The following is a 19,983-nucleotide window of genomic DNA, read 5'->3' on the forward strand; positions in this document are numbered from 1 at the left end:
AATCTTTTGCAGATGTAATAGATATGGTACCTATTTTTATATTTCAGGAGGCTCTCCTCGGCCTCCGAAACAATTCACTACCTATTATTAAGATAGCAATAGTCATGGGGATGTACTACTTATTATTAAGATAACAATACTTATGGGGATATATAAAATGAAAATATAGATGAAGTAAACAGATGATTATAAAAAAGAGAAGTAGTCAAAAAATATGAAACCGAATAATAAACAGTTAAATATAAATAAGATAAAATACGCTGAAAGTGTTCGGATCAATTAAAAACATGAAACAAGAAAAAGCATATCAGGATTGATATGACAATGGTTAGATTAATAATTAAAAATATTTTGACATCATGAAATTTCATTATGCAAACAATATTACATAGTATACAATAAGGGTTTTGAAACGAACATTTAATAGATTAGTAATCAAAAATCCATTTTTGTTGCAACAGCTGACAATGAAAAATATCATAAAGATATACAAAACTTGAATCACTGCATTTCAGGTAAGATTGACAGTTCCTCTCAATCAAATCTGCCGCAGTCGTGGAAAGAAAAATAAAAGTCCCCCTCATCTGCTTTGTTTGTATCCGGAACATGCGCGGCGCCGCCTTACTACTTTAGAGGCTTTCTTTTTTGAGGATCTTAGTCGACTGCAAGACATCCCTTTGAATAGCAAAGCTTATCTTTGCCAAAGGTTCAAAATGGTTCTAAACAATGGGCCTAAGTTAATCTTTTAGAATCGCTGGTATAACCTATCTACCTATCCTATTATTTCTGGATCACCAGAAATAAAATACATAAAACGGGATACTGTACAAAAAAGCTTTTAAAATCATGTGGCTGTATTTGCAAATATTCTTTTGTCGATAAAAATGAACTAAATTTCCAGTCACCTATTAAATGTATTGTCACTAGAGACCAAGCGTGCCCGCAAAGGTGTAGGGATGTGAGAAATTTTATATCGATAACTAAAAGCAATATAAACTATATTTTAAAACATTACTGATAATAGGTATTTGGCAGTATCTGAAACAGGTATGTAATATGTAATCCATAAATATTAATTAAATTAAAAACAATTTTTGTAATAAAGCCATATTTACTATATCTACTAACATCAAGACAATAATATATACCTCATGTCTTCGTAAATATAATTTTTTTAAAAATCTAATTTGAATGCTGGGAAAATCAAACCACATAGATTAATTTATAAATAATTAACTATACGTAGTTATTTAAATATAAACACATAAATCAATGTTAAATCTGAGAAAACATTTACTAATTTTTAATAGCTTTTTAGGAAACTGCGCCGACAAAAAGCAGTCTGAAGCTTAAAATCGTTTTGTGATAGAAAAGAGGCGGAGGAGGGAATGATTATACCTTTTGAATTTGACGTAACGAAAATTGAGACCTTTTAAGACCCATAGCAAGAGCTGCGTATCTATGCACTACAGTACACAAAAGTTTTATATGTTTAAACAAAACATAATAAATTTCAAGGCTCAAGTTTTAAGCCTTCAGAAACGTATAACTGAAAACAGTCTCAAGCTACACCGAATGTGAAAATGTATTGGTTCATACCACAAATTTTTGTAACATTGATATTGTATCTGGTTTTATTAATTTTATAATATGAAATAGTATTTGAAATAGAAAGGATGTTACAATTTGAAGAAATTCAGAATCAACATAGTTCTAAAGGCATAAAATTGGAAGCGGTAAATTAAATTTGCTGTTGGAACAATATATAAATATCAGGAGTTTTTAAATTCTATATTGTAGAAATAGTGCTGCCTGGTAATATTTTACGCTCTGGGTCATTGTTATGATTTAGACAGAACTACACAAATTAAATATCTAAGGTTTAAGCATACACAGGGGCAAATTTGCTCTTGTTGCAAATCTGCTTTAATTTTTTTTCGTAAATAGACAAACTTGATATTAACTCAAAAAACTTTCAAATAGTACAATTAAGGAAAGGATGAAGAGAAAAACTGAATAAATTTTCAAAAATCAAGAGGAACTAGGCAGCATTGTTAAAAGTTATACATACTCAAGAGCAAACTACTCAAGCTGATCACAAACGTAAATGGTAAAAAGCAAATACGGCCCCTGGTACTAAAATCTAAATAAAACTTTTATAGCTCCAAAGTCCTAAGACGAGAAAATAAATCTTTTTGATAGCGGATAAATGTGAGGCTTAAGATATATAGCAAAAATCGGAGTAGATTGCTCTATCAAAAGCTGCGCCAATGAAGAACTAATGTGCATATATCTTGGAATTGTGAACCTTTCACAAAAAAATTTAAACAACCTTAAAATTATAGTCCATCAAACTAAAGGCGTGATCTTTTGTAAACATGCTGTAAAAAATTAATATAATATAAGCAACACAGAGTAGTAACACTCGAAATGCTGTCAAATATGTTTCGTTTTAATAACAGGCAGATTTCAAATATTCAAGTACTGATATTTGCACAGCACGGAATAAATTGAGAAAAATAAAACGAATAATTCCATTAATTTGTTGACAATCCTGCGTTAAGAGCTTCTTATCGGTTAAGCGTTTTCAATGAATTTGGATTAAATAGGCCAGCTTTGTTGTTGTTTTAAATGCCATTTTTAAAATAATCTATTGTAATCTACTTATAAAAGCTTACACTTCATATTATTTATTTAGGATGGATGTCAATCACTACCCCAGAAAATGTTTCAACATAAAGATCCATCGTTTTTCAATTAGTTGATACAAGAATAAATTACAACTAAATAACAAATATACCACTCTGGAAAAGATTAATATGATTCATATTTAATAGTAGCTAAAATAAAAAGGGTCCAGCTTTTGTGTTTATTATGATCGTCCTTTAAATTTTTCTAGATATCCAACTAACTCCTTCACTTTATCATTTTCAATAGTTGTTCTATGGACGATAAAGTCGCTAGTTGTCGTTTTGAACGCTTTCTTTCTGAATTTTTAGTGAAATTTATTGCTTCACTGCGATTCTTTTTTTGTATAAAAGGGACAACAAATATATAGAGTCGACTATAAAATTTATGAAACATAAAAAAACTTTTTGTACCAACAATATTTATTGATTGTTGAAGGTGAATGTAATTTTCAAATGCTCCAAGCGAGAATTTAACTCTATTCTAACCTATACTGATTGAGCAAATCTAAGATTTTTGTATGCGTTAAAGCATTCCGTTTTATAACATTAATTTTGAAGAAATGGTTAGAAAACGGGGAAGTGGTTGTTTTGTTTGCATAATTTAATTTGGTAACAGTATAGGACCGATTTGCATTGATTAATATTTTACATTAAAATCACGAGCTACAATATGTGCTCTAATCCTTTTACATATATTACCCACCATAGGTTGCAGAATCGGCACAGAATCTTTCGCCTTACGTTAGACTTGATATTTGTTAAATTTTGATTTGAGTTTCCATTAGCGAGGCAAGAACTATTTGTTTGCTTCGGGAATCCGCTGGTCTGTGGCAAAAGAAAAAAAATATACTGCTCAACTCAATATGCATAAACACATATAAAGAGAATAAATCTTAGTGAAATATTTCTTAAAATACTGTTTTACATCTAATCAAAAACAATCTACGTATGGAACACATATGTAAGTATGTATAATAATCAGAAGATATTTTATTGTTTAAGCGAGGTTATTGGAAAAATTTACAGAAATATTATTGCAACATTTATATATATTTGGGGTCTCTAATGCTATGAAATGATAAAAACATAAGGAATACTGCATTTCTTTTGGTAATAAACATTTTATGATTTTTTTATGTTTGTCACAAGAGGTGATTAAAATTGTGATCTAGCCAAGGATTTAGTATTTTTAGGTCTTTAAGTTGGTAATTGTATGGAGTTAAAAGCACTCCATTGAAAAGTATGTAAACTCACGCTGTCATTGCAAACAATTAAACTTAATAAATTAATAAATGAAATAAAATATATCCATTATCATTTGCAGTGAGCCCATCTAGAAATTACAATTAGACGAATAAAAGAAGAGTTACTACGTGTGAAGTGAGAGTATGTTTCTGTTATCAGTACAAAACTGGGCGCAGAACTAAGAAAGTTTCGTTTTAAAGCAAGTAAAATTTTATCGAAGCTTAGTGATTAAAGTAATGAAAGGTGAATTGAACATCAAAAATCATTATTTTTAGCATTTCAACCGATCTTATTGGCTAAAATGTGAACATAGTTTGCAGTCAAAAGATATCTAAATAGCAAAAATTGCTTTGAATTCAACATCTGAACGATAGCATTAGATTATGATCAAGAAATCAAGCGCAGGGAAAGTTATCAGGAGCAAAAACACAAAAAGATCTTGTTTGGATAACTCAAAAGTGATGAAAATACAAAGCCTTTGTTCTACTAGACTAAATCATTCATAGATACTTCTGCGTTAGATTTTGTTCGTCACATTCCATACGACATTTATCTATTCGAAACAATGCATTAACCAATGGATGTACTGTGTTTTGTAGATATTGAATCCACCCAAAGGACTCATATCGACTCTGTAACCGATAATATAGAAAATATTGTCTCATATATATATAGAACACAAAAAGGAACGATCTGCTTCAATTCTCTGGTTCTAAACCAAAAACTAAGAAAGGCTTACGCAATTTTTCTTCGCTCTCCTGATATTGAACCGTATGGATATCTTTTAAAAAATTAAAATTTTTGATAATGCAAGTTTGATCTTAGTACTTCTGTCCTATAAGTGTTAATGATGGTATAATTTTCCTGTGCTCTTATCAAGGTTTAATTGAAATTACAACAAACTCCGTACATAAAGAAATTGTTTAATAATACATATTAGTATATTTCGATTATCTACAATTTCAAAAATATTAGTTCCAGATGTGAAGACAAAAATGTTTTAGCTCTCGTGGCCAATTTAGAATAGATTAAAATTCCAATAAATAAAAAATACTGTGGTTTAATCTACGTGTTTGTATTTTCCAACAATATAAATATTATAACTTAATAAGTTCAGTCGTTTTTCAGCTAGAATGTAATAAAATGTTGTTACTATAATTTAAAAATGTCTTCGCAGATAGAAAGTTATTTAATTGACTGTTAACCATGCAGGATTAAATATAATGTAAGCTCAGCACATTATTATACAAACATATTTTATAGAAATATTAAATATTAACTACATTTAAGTCGAATCTTTTAGCAATATATGCGATACAATATCGTGTATTTACCTCTTTATAAAAGTCCAAAAATTCTGATGTAAATAGCCGTCGTAAAAGCACAGCTGCCATCTGTCGGTGGTCCTCTGCTTGCTGACCATTGTGGATACTGCCTAGTAAATGAGTAACTTTCACCGCTCTTGGTAACTCATTGTAGGCATCCTTTGAAATAAATATATGAAAGGAATATTTAATTTAAATCTAATAAAATTAATCAGCTATTAAATGATTTACATAAATTTTGTTTTGCTTTAATTATCAAGGTCATACAAAATCAAGGTAGGTGGGGGTAACATTACTTGTTGGCACGCGCGCCTCGTAACATCGCATTAAAATCAATATAAGTAATTTATTATGATAGATAAGGTATAAACTAGAAAATTACTGAAAATGCACTTTCACCGAAAATGCGTCATTAGTAAAATTATTAAATCATCACAATTTGCTTTTATTTCCGTTTTGTGATTCAAATTCTGATGAGTAAAATTTATAGGCGCAGCCAATTTGCACAAAAAGAAAAAAACAGAAAAGAAAAACATATAAAGCTGATGTGCAAAAATTTCTTCCATTTTCTTTTCTATAATTTTTCAGGTATATTTATTTAGCAGTTGCACACGTTATTTGAACGTAAAAGAATATAAAGAAAAATAATAAGAAGACGAACAAAAAACACGTTTTATTCATCAATTAAATTAGGAGATTAAATATTTAAATAGAATGTGTAATATATATTTATATAATAATAAAATACAGAAGTGAGCAAATATTCATTGCTTTATTCTTTATTGGAATTTTTAAGCTTGTATACGGCTCACCTTTGATTTTTATATTTATATATTCCTTACCTCTGCTTGTTGGCGGACATCATTATCGGTTGATAGCAACGAGCTAAGTAGTTGTTGAAATTGCGCTTGGTCTGCAGCCATATTTTACCACTTTTTCACTTAGAAATTTTTGCCTAATAAATGCGATAATTATTATAATAATTGTCGCAAAATTAATATTCGTTCAATTTAAAAAATTATGCCACACTTACAGGGCCAGCAACCACACTATGGAACTTCGGGGATATAAAAGAATGACAGAAGAACAGAAATCGCGATTATTGGCGTATTAGCATCTATTCTTTGAAACAAGTGATGCCACCCAACACCACTACATACCATAAAATAAAATCGAAAAATGCATTATGATGACACGTAATAGCGTTTGTTATTTATTTTATAAACAGAAGATACCTATTTTAACACAACAATAAAAATAGGAGCAAGCGCTTTTTAGTTTACCTTTGATTTTGAGGTTTACTGCTACTGCGTTGTGCATAAAAAATATATTTATGTCAGATCACCATTGAAAATTTGCAGTCAAACTTTCTACTATTTTAATACTATGTTTACATTACGAACTTTAGTCAACGAACTTTGCTAAAATTGATTTAGCATTTACATTATCGTTTCGGGTTTTCACTTTGAAAATCGTTGCATTTTTAATACATTGATGAGCAATCAGCAGTTATTATGGAAACCTGGATTGTTATTTATAAACATATATTGAAAAATTTATTTTTTAAAAAAATGAGATAAACTGAACAAAAATGCATATTATGGTCATGTGCGTGTTAGGCTAAGTTGCATGAGGGAAATTCTAAGTTGTGTCGATAATGTATTGATGTGTCGGTACGTGTTGATAAATGGCAAAATGTGTGCAGTGCAAAAAATCCCAAAAAATCTCCCATTTGGTTTAGCATCAACTTAGCCTAACTCGCACACGACCTATGTATAAAATTTTGAAGTCTTTCTATTGGTATATAAATATTAGGTCTTTAACACGTATTTTTCAAATTATACAAAAAAAGACAACAAATATAGATTTTTAAAATAATTTTTCTTTTAGATTAATCTTGAATCGGTACCATGCAAATACTCCTGATACAGAATTAATTAAGGCAATAAAGAACACAAAGCTAGAATATTGTGAAATTGAAAGTCAAATTCATGCTTCTAAATTCAGTAAATTTCACATTTTACAAATATTTCAAATTTCATAGTATGGAAAATATACTCGAAAAATACAATATATAAATATCATCACAATATTTCAATATTACATGCGCTTTATATGTAAAATGTGAATTAGCTCGTGTGCGAATTCGAGTTAATTGAGGTAAAGTAAATTGAAATTCCTTTAATATTTATTAATTTATTTATTGCAGTTATTTATTATTTTTGATTAAGAGTTTTCAAATTTATTTATTTATTTATTAAACATCTTATAAAATTTTCACAATAGTAACACCTAATTTACCTAATTTTTATCTAATTCACGCTACTCGAAATTCTGGTAAATACGAACATTCGCTGTCATACCGACATAATTTACTATTTTCCTCAATTTACCATCAATTTACTCGAACTCGCACACGGTCTTAATAGAAGCTGTAAACAAAAGCATTGAGAAAGTAAGCATTTAATATTTTTATATATTTGATACATATACATTTGAATTATAAAATGTATATAAATTATTTATTCTATAAATTATATATTAAATTTTTTTATATGTTATTAATTGAATTTATATTATTCAAGTGATATATTATTAAGTGAAGTTTATTTATTTCAGATAAATTCAAAAAGTCAATGGCATAAATGCAATAAATATCTGAAAAATTGATTTGTAATTAAATTAAATCTTTTTTTAATTTCAGAAACAAAAAGGCAAGAGATACTGAAAAGTATGGTGGGAAAATGGTGAGAGAAATTATGAGAAGAAAGATTCACAATTCCGGGGTGCTCGACGGAACACATATATTTTTTATGATATTCGTGATTTGAAAAATTATGCATTGAACCTGTTTTTTTTAAATATGTACATTTTAATTTTATACAATAAAAACAGGTTGAATACTGTAATTTTATTAATTTTTTTTTATTATGTTGATATAAATCACTTTAATTTAATTGTTTGGTTTTTTTAAATTAGGAAAGAACAGCAGTGTGTTAGAGTTTCGGGAGGCGCATTATTCGACTGAAACTTCTTCCACATGTTAAAAAGATTTCTGGGCAATTTTCCCATGTACCTTTTCTGAAAAAACAAATGTTAATTTTAAATTTTATTTAATAATGTTTACTGACCGTACTAATTAAAGTTCAGTACTTCCTCAGTTTCCTAGCAATTATTGTCAAAAGTATTGTTATTTGCTTTTTCCTTATTTCAATTATCTTACGGCATTCAAATATTGCTTTGTTTCTATTCTTGATCATTTCACACGCATTATATAAAATATTTTTGAAATTTTCCAGGTTTTCCATTTTAAAATATTTATTCCACACAATACCAAAATTTTTATTTGTATTGCATTTGTTAACAAAAGAAAGTTCTTTAATAGCTTGTTTTGAAATATAAAGGTCTATCAAGTGCATAAATGCGCTCATTATAATGTGAAAGTTTATTCATTAATATATATCATCAAGTGTTTAAATGAGACAGTGTGAACGTACAAATATAGAATTGAAAATTAAAATGAATGATAAATTAAAAGCAATGTTAAGAATGCAGGAATTTTTAAATTTCTTTTTCCAATAAAATTAATGATAGCTTAGAATATTTATGCATTAATAATTGTAAACTTGTTAGCAACTAATAAGTTAAAAATTTCGAATTGCTTTTTAAAAAAACTTTTTTTATGTATATTTAAAAAATGTCTTTAAAATATTTATTTTTCACAATTTTCAATATTTTTAAAATATTACATTTAGACAATTGTAGACAATTGACAAAATTGCGAAACTTTTGAATTTTGTTTGAATTTTTGTTCACAAACATTTCACATATTACTGGAACATTTATTGAAATTTCCAATGAAGGTCCACAATATCGCTTTGGTAACAGTCTCTTCGATGTTTACACACTTTATACTTACTCTGTTAGATGGAGAGGGTTGTGATGTTGTTTTGTGTACAAATTAGCGACTTAAAGTAGCTGCCGAATACACCTAATAATAAAAGATCTCAACGTTCTCTGCAGATGAGTGTTAGGTGTACGAGGAAATTAATCTATGCAACATAATAATACAGCAACTTATTTTATTTAAAAGAAAGGTGTATAGCTAACATATAAATTAGAAAAGAAATTATTTATTTTGAAATTTATTTCTAAAAATATTTCATATAGTATATATATTAAAAACAATTTTATAAATTACAATTTTTTGATTCTAAATATAGAATTAATTAATATCACAAAATAAAATAATTTGAATAAAAATTAATCCTAAATATCTGTTAACTTATTATATAATATTTACACATAAATTAGAAAAGAAATGTAGTATTTAAAAAATTTATTTTCTAAAATCATTTATACAGTATATATTTTAAAAATAATTTTATAAATTTTAATGGCTTTCTTTCTAAATATATAATTAATTAATATCACAAAAATAAATAATTCAGTAAAAATTAATCCTAAATATCTGTTGACTTATTAAATAATATTTACATATTAATTTATATTTTTCGCTAATTGTTTAATATTTAAAATCAATCTCAAAGTAGCATGATAAAAAATTTTAAACATACTTAAAATGGAAAATTTAATTGATATCACAAAAATAAATATTTATCTTATATATCTTTTGACTTATTAAATATTATTTACATATTAATTTCTATTTCTATTTTTAGCTAAACGTATAATGTTTGAAATTAATCTCAAAGTGGCATGATAAAAAATTTCAACCATACTTAAAATGGAAAACCCCATAAAGAGTCCAAATATACCACCACAATTAGCTAAAAAATCTGTAATACCGTACAACTCCGAGCGTTTTGAAGTTATGAACTGACTTTCTTTAAAATAAATAGATAAACGCGACATTTGTGATCCGGGAAATTCTTCCAAAAATGATGTGTCACCTCCAGCAGCAAGCATTTCTTCCAAATCAAAATTTGCTTGGGATATTTCTGCATTGTAAGTTAAAGATGTACACGCTGGCATACAATTACATTTTGTGGGCCCACGAAAATTAAAAGCAGTGTGTTTTAAGCCTTCTGTAAACTCACTCATAAGTAAATCATTTTCTGCTCTATCATAACAGTAAATTTTATCCTCATTACAAACAGGTGTGTATAGAGAACGTGGCATAGAAAACTTCACACAGCCACATTTTTCCAGAGTAAAATTTGCTAAGCATTCTAATTCACAATTTGACTGAGTATAAATTTTAAAGAATCTTAATTGGCGTTCGTTATGAAGAAAACACTGGCGGCGTAATGGATGATAATCATCTATTCCAATAGATGTTGTTATCATATTTGGTTTTACGGCAATTAAAACTTCTTTACCCGTTGGTATTCGTACAAAATCTTTTGATACATGTGGAACATCATCAGGCGAATGAAGTAAAACTTTAAATCCTTGTATGGGACCACGGCAATAATAATCAGTTTCTTGCTTAAAACTTTGTAAAGCAATAAAAATGCCAGCTCTTGCCCCTGCACCTAAAACTCTAGCTGGATATGTTTTGAAACCACTGTCGGTATCGTAACCATTTTGTAATGACCAACTAAGAGTACGATTCGAATACTCCGAATATTCGATTGCATTATGGGAGTCAAAATGATTATGCTGATACGTATCTTCACGATAAAGATCTTTTGAACTTAATCCATTGAAAGTATAACATATTCCCTCTTCTGTATAGGTTTTTTTAAAAAGTGTATCACATGTACCAAAATGATTAAACCATTTACAAAAGAAAAAATATCTTTCAAAATTTGGTAACATTTGATTTAATATATCATAATAATCGATTTTACTGGTCGACAATAAAGGCATACCTTTATCAATAATTTGAGTGTTACAAATATGTAGCAAAGTACGAAATTCATCTAGCTCGTCTTTGGTAATATTTGTGGGTGTATATTTTTCTCCAGCTCTAATACTTGAAGTTAAATTGTTGTAAAAGTTTGCATATGTCATACCTAAGTAATGGTAATTAAGTAATTATTTAAGATTTGTTGTAAATATATAAATTTTTACATACCCTCAGTCTTAAGTATCCGTTTTGTTTCTGAACAAATGGTTATAGCTGGAAAAGGTATATTCCAAACGGGAGTTGTTTTTTCTGAAAAACTAACAATTACTGGTGTTTCATTCCATTTATGATAAACACTCATGATTAAGCTAAAACAACAAACAATGGACACCAGAAAAACCAATATCCAAAATATTTGTTCAGTTATTGGACGTCTTTGTCCAAAATATTGAACTCCATGGATTGAGGTATTTGAACAATATTCGTAAAATATCTCAGACGTTGCCTTTTTGGTATTCGAACGCCATTTAGAATGATTTGATTTTGATTTTGATTTTTCCTCACATCTTTCATTACTTTCATTATCGTTGAGATCGCACATTTTTAAATTAAAAATAAAGTTGAAAGCAAATTATTTAATCACAGAAAACAAAATTATAGCTGTAAATTACAGTTTTGTTTTGTTAAATTTGGCACAATTTTGCCACCCGTTAATAAAGTGGAACTTTGAAATATATATATATATGTGTGTATGTATATAATATATACACATAGATAATATATAAACATATTTATATTATATATGTATGTATATTAAATTAATTTTAGAAAAATTCAGCATTAATATTATTATTATTATATACTTGACTAAGAAAAAAGTCCTTTGTTGTTCACATATAATGATTCTATTACTATATAATTCTACTTTAGACAGCTTTGTGTCAGTTATATTTTGAATTTTCATTGCTTTATTTTGTGTTATGTATGCGATAAAAGTTGTGAATATGAAACGCAATGGGTCATTGAAATCTAATATGCCCAGAAGTTTATATCAAGATTCGACTTTATTGCATTATTAACACAGTCTGTTATTTCTCAAGGGTTTATAACGAATATTATTGCAAATAATTCCATTTTTCATAATCATTTATGTACATTCATATACAGAATTTTCAAATGATTGATTTGACTTTTGTATGGCAACCTTATTTATCGTTCATATTTGACGCTGTCAAATTTGCGCCAAATATATTGTTAAAAGCATCAAACAAACGAGTGGAGAGATATACATACATATATGCACATATAAGAATGCGTACCATACAGCGGGGAAAATCATTATTTATTTTTGTAGTTTTTAACACCATTAAACATTACTTACAGTTCACCACTGTACCTTGGTATGATATATTTAAATTGTTTTCTGTGGTTTTATCATTAAATTTTTTTAGATTTAATTTACGATCACTAAAATTTTTTGTGGTGATATATTTGGATTAAAATGTTGCTAAATTTTCAAAATTTCACGTTCATAATTTAAAATCAATTAATCTTAATCTTGGATGATAAGAAACGGATATAAGACGTCTCTTTTGATTTGGTTGCTCTGTATTTGTTTTTTTACTTAAAGTTGACGTAGCTGAAACATTCTAGAGACGGTTAGAATTTATCGAAGATATAATTGTTGCCTACTTTCCGATCCATTATTAAGTCTGATGTACGGAAACGTTGAAGTTTAATTTGAAGCAAATTTAGTTATTTTAAAATTTACAAATGATATACAAATCTGTGTACTGCAATATATACTGACATTAACTTTCCTTAAGTAGTATTGCAATGTATGTTTTAGATTTATGCGTGATCACGGTTAGCCCGTATCAGCAACCTATTTTTCATAGTACATACATACATACATAAATCGTCGTACAGAATTTGGTGTGCAATTGATTTAAATTTGTATGTTGAAACTCATAATAAATTAACATTAACATCGTTTAATATTTAAACATTTTTTAAATATTGCATTTTATTACGAGGCAAATAGATAAATATTACGCAGTACAAACTTTTTGCCTTCAACCATATTGCCACTGCTAATCTCAATGATCCTGTCATCAACAATGGAGTAAGAAACTCATCAGCCAACAGTTTTAATAGTTACGAATGCAGAGTGATTCAATATATTATCAAACATCTTAAAATCAACAAAAAATTCTGGTGTTGAAGATATGAATAAACGCAGATTAAAAACGTTATATAGAATCGATTAAAAATTCTAGGCAGCTATAATAAACGGCTGCTTACAATGAAGTTATTTTCTAAACGTTTAAAAAACTTCGAAGTTAGTCTATATCGCCAATAATAATCCCTTTTCTTATAGACAAGTTACTCTGGTTTCTTGAGTAAGTAAATCCTATAAAATATATTCATAGATAGGATATCGTCTCACATTTCAATAATCTAAAATAAAATAAAAAAATAATAATAATAATAAAAAATAAAATAAAATTCTATGTGAGATTTAATTCCAGAAAAAATAAATACACTAAAACGATTTCATTGGGTATAAAATTAGCATTTGATTCTGTATATCATGATGACTTATTCTTAAAACCAATAAATTTTAATTTTTCTCTACATCTAATAAATATAATTCAAAACTATTTCTAAGATTTTGTGTTTACATTGGTAGATCTTTTTCAAATAATATGACTTTTGTTGCAGTATGCCTCCTAGGATCCGTGTCTCTCCTATTCTGTACAACATTTACACTAATTTTTCCCACTTCAGTGAATGTACAACTTCCATTTTTGCAGATGAGAGTAATTCTTGCAAATTATTCGCATGTAGTAAATGTTTGATTTAAATTAGAAACACCACTGCAGTTAATATTTTGTAAAATTGAAAAATTATTGTAAAGATTCAAATAATATATTTTACACAAAGTAAATTTCAAAATTCTATATATTTTAATGTGTTTTCCGTGGCTCGCAAGTGTGGTATAAAAATGCATGCTATTCTATATTCGCTAAGCGAGACATTGGCATCACTGTTGCAATCTGTCAAGTGTTATATTTTGGCAAATAGCAAATCTTGCATATGTGCACATAATGCAAACAAATTACATATTGTATAAAAATAAATAATTAATATACATTGAAAATGAAAATAATTACAGAATTATTTCTTGCAATTGTATTATAACTGTTTGCTTTTATTTTAACGATTGTGTTTTGTATTTATTCATATATTACATATTTTAATGAAGACAGAAATTAAAAATTGCTTTAATAAATAATTAACTTAAATTACTTATCTGTCTGTCATTTTACAAATTTTATTAAAAAAATTACTTTTTTAACATATTTAAATTTATTCATTAACACTTGCAACAGCTGTAAATATTAAACAGTTGACTGGAGTTTTACATTTTTTTTTTTAATCACTTACATTAGATCAATTTTAAGTTTTGGCACGATTTATAGTGCGAGAGGCTTATTTGTAAAGTAATTTCAAGAAAGTGGACTCTTGTTTTTGCTTTGCATGTTAATTTTTAAGCGACTAGTGTTCTGTTGGAGTATTCATGTGTAAAGAATACACCTACTAATAATTTTAACATGATTGCTTGATTTATTCTGAATGAAAATGCAGTGGTTTGTGCACTGACTACCAAATAAGTAAAAACTCTACACTTTCTGAACGCATCATTGTTAAGTGAACTGAACATACTTCGTTCCGATAATTATGTGTATTGAACTGTTCTTGAGCAGTAAATTTTGGGTTAAAAGTAGTAAGGAAGTTTGTGTAAAGTAAAGTTTGGTTTTAAGTTTTAAACATTTGCAAATAATGATAAATGTTTAAAGGTTAGTACTACTTTTAAACTAATTTGATATAAATATAAAAGTAAAAACGTAAATTATTACTTAGGGTAATATATATGTAGCAAACTGTTAGAAATGTTAAACTGTAAATGGACATACAGTTATTTTTTTATTAAATTTACGAATAAAATGTAAGATCTCATGGTTAGAGACAAACATTTTGTAAATATGTATAACAAATATTTAAATTTATTTTTAAATTTATTTTGATTATATTTTTAAGGATACATAGGTTTTATTTTTAGAATTTGCGTATGTTCGTTTTATGTGAAGCTAATTCTGAAATGAAGTAAATATTACATTAACCGTTAATTGCCTGGTTCTGTATGACTTTGAACTACTCCGTTTGGACCAATTTAAAAATAATCTTAAATCATACGGAGCGATACAAATTGTCCTTTATATGAAATTTCAAAAGTAAAATGGAGAAACACCAGAGAAGGTCTCGTCTGTTTACTAAAGACTATGGATCAAGACTAATCCTAAAGAATTTCTCGTTCCCTACGGAACATAATTGACTAGTATTAAATTTAATTGTTTTAAACGATTATTTGTTATTGACATATTCAAAAATACAAATGTAAGAACTTAGTCTAATCATAGCCATGTAGTCTTTGTCGGCTACGATTTCTTCTTCCATTTTGAACGATGAAGTTTCTTTTTTCTGCCGCATATTTTATTACAATAAAGATAATAAATACATATACATATTTCATATACAGATTTGGCAAATACACAGGTGCCAAAATGATTAAATTTTAAAAATTCGGAAATCATAAGCGTAACCAATGTTTTGTTATTAAATTTGAAATTTCTTCTTACATATTTAAGTGGCCACAATAATCCGTAGTTGGGTTTCGTCTTGAAGCAGTTTTTTAGTTACGAAGCTTCCTTAAGTTCTTCACTGGCGGCTGATTTTACGAGACGGGTACCAAACTCTGTGCACAACGCAAACTTAAAGTCCTGGGGATAGGACTCGCTGTACGCACTGTTAGTTCATTACTCAGCGTGTGACAACTAACTATCCAGGGATGTCTTGTGGAGGCTGTGTGCCAACTTGGATTGAGGATGACAAAGATTGCGCTCACATTTTCCAATTTAAATGCAATCAGACAAATTGTCTTGTGTACTTATTCCCAGGGACTCGCAGCCGCTCAACTCGATGATTTGTTGATTCTAATAACAAGAGATCAGTTTATTGGAAAAATCATGAATGGGGGAAAGTATTTCTTAATAAGTTTGAAGATGTTGTTGCATTTGTGATTATATGCAAATATGAAAACAAATTCCAAATTATATTCTAATTATTGCTTCATATTATTTTGTCTCATAATTCTTTATATTGCGGATTTTGGTATTATTGTAAATCCATATATATCTCTCTGGTACTATAATCAATTCTCTTACTATATATCGTTGTTATTAATCTAATTAAGTTGTTGATCATAAAGTTCATGTTTAATATTAACTTGTTGTACTTTTGCTGGCGCATAAGCATTTGTAAGAATCCATTTTCGTGTTGCTTTGAATATTTTTACTACCATCGGTCTCCCATTGATAGGTCTCCAGTTTGCTACCCGTTTATTATTTATCACGATTTTCTTGTATGAATTAGACACTTCCAAAACTGTGTGGTAAATGTGATATATAATTTTTTATTTTTTATGCTTTTAGGACCGCAACATTGTGTCGTAATGGAATATTTGCAGTTGACGTAAGGGACATCACGAATTCGTCCAAAAGGGTAATGAGCAAACATGTAAAACTGTTTTGCAATTTAATAATATAATTTTAGATGTTAGTTTCAGTATTATTAATAATGTAGTCTTACCAAAATTAAATATATTAATAAAATTTTGGTTTTGAAAAAAATCAAAGTTAATTTTTCAATACTCGTTTAAAGACACCTGAATTTTTTTATAAAGAATATAAAGAATATATGTGAAATTTAAATGAGTTTCTCTTCTGCACAATATGTGTCTGATATAATGTTAATCATCATAAAGTTCTGTTCAGTATCAGATGTGCTGGACTGCATAGCTTGTCAATAAGGTTCCACCTTTTTTTTGACATAAGCTCGAAACTTTTTGGAAAACTTTACTAAGCTTAGTCATGAGCTGTTTTCATAATATTTTAGCATTCTTAGGAAAGCTAACATATTTCATCTAATTATAAAATAAATAGTTATTAACTTTGAACTTTATAAGATCTTTTGTTGAAGTTCAAGCAATAACTCATAAATTTAGTATACGTATATATGGAATTATTAAAAATCTTATGTTTAACATAAGTATATATCCTACATACGTGTATGCATAAAATAATGGTGGATATGCCTACTGGGGAACCAGCCATTTAAAATAACTGAGTTAACGCACTGCGTGCAATACCTCTGGGGTAGTGTGGAAATTTGCACTAGCTATTGATGGGTCAAAAAATACAATAAAAATTTATTTATTTTAGAGAAACTACACAACATAATATTTGTGGTTTCTTCTGTAGCGTTAAAGCAAAATCATTTTATTTAACGTTTATGTTTTTTATTGGCCATTGTGTGAACGTTTCACACAATGGCCAATCAAAATTAACAATTATGTATGAATTGCATAGGTTTTGTGGCAAAAGTAACGTAACCTAACAGGCTTATAGAGATAAGCTCGATGAGTTAAGTACGATAGTCTAAACACAGTATATGACATTAAAGTATATATTTGAAGTGATAAAAGTTTGCCTTTATTATTTTATTCAAAAGCATGAAAGGAAAAAAGATTTCAGGGACAATCTGGAAAAACACACAAAATGGACAAAGAAAAAGGACGATTTTAATCAGTGTGTTATATCACATTTATTATTTATTTAAACTTACAAATATAAGAAAATGGGTTACCCATTTTGAAAGTAAATGGCTCGCAAGGTAAAATTGAATAAAATACATTTATGATTGAGTTTTCGATTTATGAAAACACATCATTTAAATATTATCCACGTGGCATTATACAGTACATGATTCTTTTAAGGTAATATTGGATGATATCTTGGCAATATTTCAAAGGATCAAAAAGTCTTCGTAAAATGTTTGATAATTTTTCGCATAAACACGATACTTTATGTAACCCCACAAAGAAAAGTCCAGTGGTGATAAATCGAAAAATTTTGATGGCCAATTTACAAAACCAAAACGTAACGTTATACCTTTTGGAAATCATAAGCAGGGCGTGTTGTGACGGGTTATGGAACAGTCTTATTAAAACAACATATAAACCACATTCATATCTTCAATTCCACGTGAAAAAAATTGGTAATTATTATGCTGTAGGAATAGGAATTAAGAATTTGTATCACATCTTCGTCTATCTAAACATTAGGGCCAAATAATATAATGACTTTTTATGGTACTATATGGATTACTGAGTGTAACTTTCAAGATTTAATAAAATAATAAAAGAACCTGCAGTATTGCAATAAATTGTAATAATGTAAATATGTGTTATAATAAAATTATTTTTTTGTTCTGGGTTATAATGTGTATATCCTTCTTAATTTTACTTGCACATCTAATGTAACCAATTCTCTCCAGTGGGAGTTTTTTTTTATTTTGTGAGTCAAAACAAAAAAAAATGAAAATTCACTTAAAAAATGTCAAACTTAATTAGCGATAAATGCACAAGTGTTTATATTATGGTAATTATATATCACAAAAAAATTAGAATTTCATTTATAAAATAATATTTTTATATAATTATAAAAAATAGAGAGGCTTCGAAAAGCAGTGAACTACAACAACAAAAATTCTTTTTTTTATATTATTTTTAATTAATTGAATTTTTGGTTGGCCATACAGCTGTTTTGAATACTATAAGTTTAAATATCATTTTGTAACTGTATTACGTAAAACTTGAATTATTTCAGAAAGTGATATATTCAAAACATTAGTCCAACTGAGCTGGAAAACAATTGTAACTGCGGACAGATGCGGACAGAAGAACTACGACTCAATGACCCTATGCACAACTTAATATTATTTGTTCCCCTGCATTCGATGCCAACTGATCGTATTTGACAGTAGATAAAAGCTGGTGTAATTAGGCTTCGCCCCTTTTGCAAATGGTCTAGGGCAGACATGGTATACTTTTGTATACTAAATTTTAGTCCCATAATCCACCTACCATTGAAAACTATATATATATATATTGCAAATTGCTGTAGCGTCAGCAGAAGTTGCTGAAGATCAGAAAAACAGAATGGAAGAAAAATATATATCACAATTAAAACTGTGTGCGAGTTGAGTAAATTGAAATATTCTAGGGATTTTTTCCACTGCACTTATTAAAAAAAATTTGTTTATTTATTCTTCAAATTTATTTATTAAACATCTTATAAAATGTTCACAATGGTAATAACTAATTTACCTAATTAATATCTAATTTACCTTACTCGAAATTCTGGTAAATATCAACATGCGCTGGCATACCGACATAATTTACTATTTCCCTCAATTTACCAACAATTTACTCGAACTCGCACACGGCCTAAATGGTTTCGCCATAATAACATTTTTGACAGAAATATTTACATTGTTAGTGACAGTCAATCGGCCAGTATGTCTTTTGCTGGTATGTCATTCAATAACAGTAACCTGTATGTATGAAGCCTGTATTGGAATGTGGTACATTTTTAAATGCAATATCAATATAGTCAATGGTAACAAAGATATTCCTGGTAACTGCAGCACTAATGCATTGTCTGTAAGTTATGCATAACTTTTCATTAAGTCAATCACACTAGATGTAGGGATTCCATTAGTTTTAGTTAAAGAAGAAAAAAATTATCAGAGTGGTAGTGTTCGTCATACAATACCCGACACAATTGCTATGCTGACGAAACATATCCTCACGGAGGGTGTCGTGCCGACCGATTAAGGACTACTTATAATGCCTATTATCGCAGCTGGGGTTCACAGAAAAGAAAAGAAAGTATTATTATTTATCTGCTTTCTAACTGTCCAGTACTTGTGGTAAGGTACACCT

The 19,983-nt window shown here is 28.2% G+C and overlaps 2 protein-coding genes and 1 long non-coding RNA gene across 4 annotated transcripts; 1 reads left to right on the forward strand and 2 right to left on the reverse strand.

Moving 5' to 3' along the window:
* Positions 1 to 5,203: 5,203 nt before the first annotated feature.
* LOC119677092 (importin-5-like) lies at positions 5,204 to 6,420 on the reverse strand. Its single transcript, XM_038088360.1, has 2 exons — positions 6,103 to 6,420; positions 5,204 to 5,419 (listed from the first exon to the last, which is right to left on the reverse strand). Exons 1-2 carry the CDS (start codon positions 6,181 to 6,183, stop codon positions 5,204 to 5,206), a joined length of 297 nt encoding a protein of 98 aa, XP_037944288.1. The 5' UTR covers positions 6,184 to 6,420.
* Positions 6,421 to 9,917: 3,497 nt separating this feature from the next.
* LOC119673841 (pickpocket protein 28-like) lies at positions 9,918 to 11,736 on the reverse strand. 2 transcript variants are annotated; one of them, XM_038084918.1, is made up of 3 exons: positions 11,304 to 11,735; positions 11,098 to 11,241; positions 9,918 to 10,953 (listed from the first exon to the last, which is right to left on the reverse strand). In XM_038084918.1, exons 1-3 carry the CDS (start codon positions 11,674 to 11,676, stop codon positions 9,920 to 9,922), a joined length of 1,551 nt encoding a protein of 516 aa, XP_037940846.1. In that variant the 5' UTR covers positions 11,677 to 11,735; the 3' UTR covers positions 9,918 to 9,919. The 2 variants fall into 2 exon arrangements, with proteins under 2 accessions (XP_037940846.1, XP_037940845.1); XM_038084917.1 differs by having other exon boundaries at positions 9,918 to 11,241; positions 11,304 to 11,736.
* A 3,068-nt stretch (positions 11,737 to 14,804) lies between these two features.
* LOC119673845 lies at positions 14,805 to 16,700 on the forward strand. The gene is made up of 2 exons (XR_005252185.1): positions 14,805 to 14,938; positions 16,631 to 16,700. It is a non-coding gene; the product is annotated as an uncharacterized LOC119673845 (long non-coding RNA).
* The last annotated feature ends 3,283 nt before the right edge of the window (positions 16,701 to 19,983 follow it).

Source organism: Teleopsis dalmanni, chromosome 2, assembly GCF_002237135.1.
Source record: "Teleopsis dalmanni isolate 2A chromosome 2, ASM223713v2, whole genome shotgun sequence".
NCBI classification, from domain to species: Eukaryota; Metazoa; Arthropoda; class Insecta; order Diptera; family Diopsidae; genus Teleopsis; species Teleopsis dalmanni.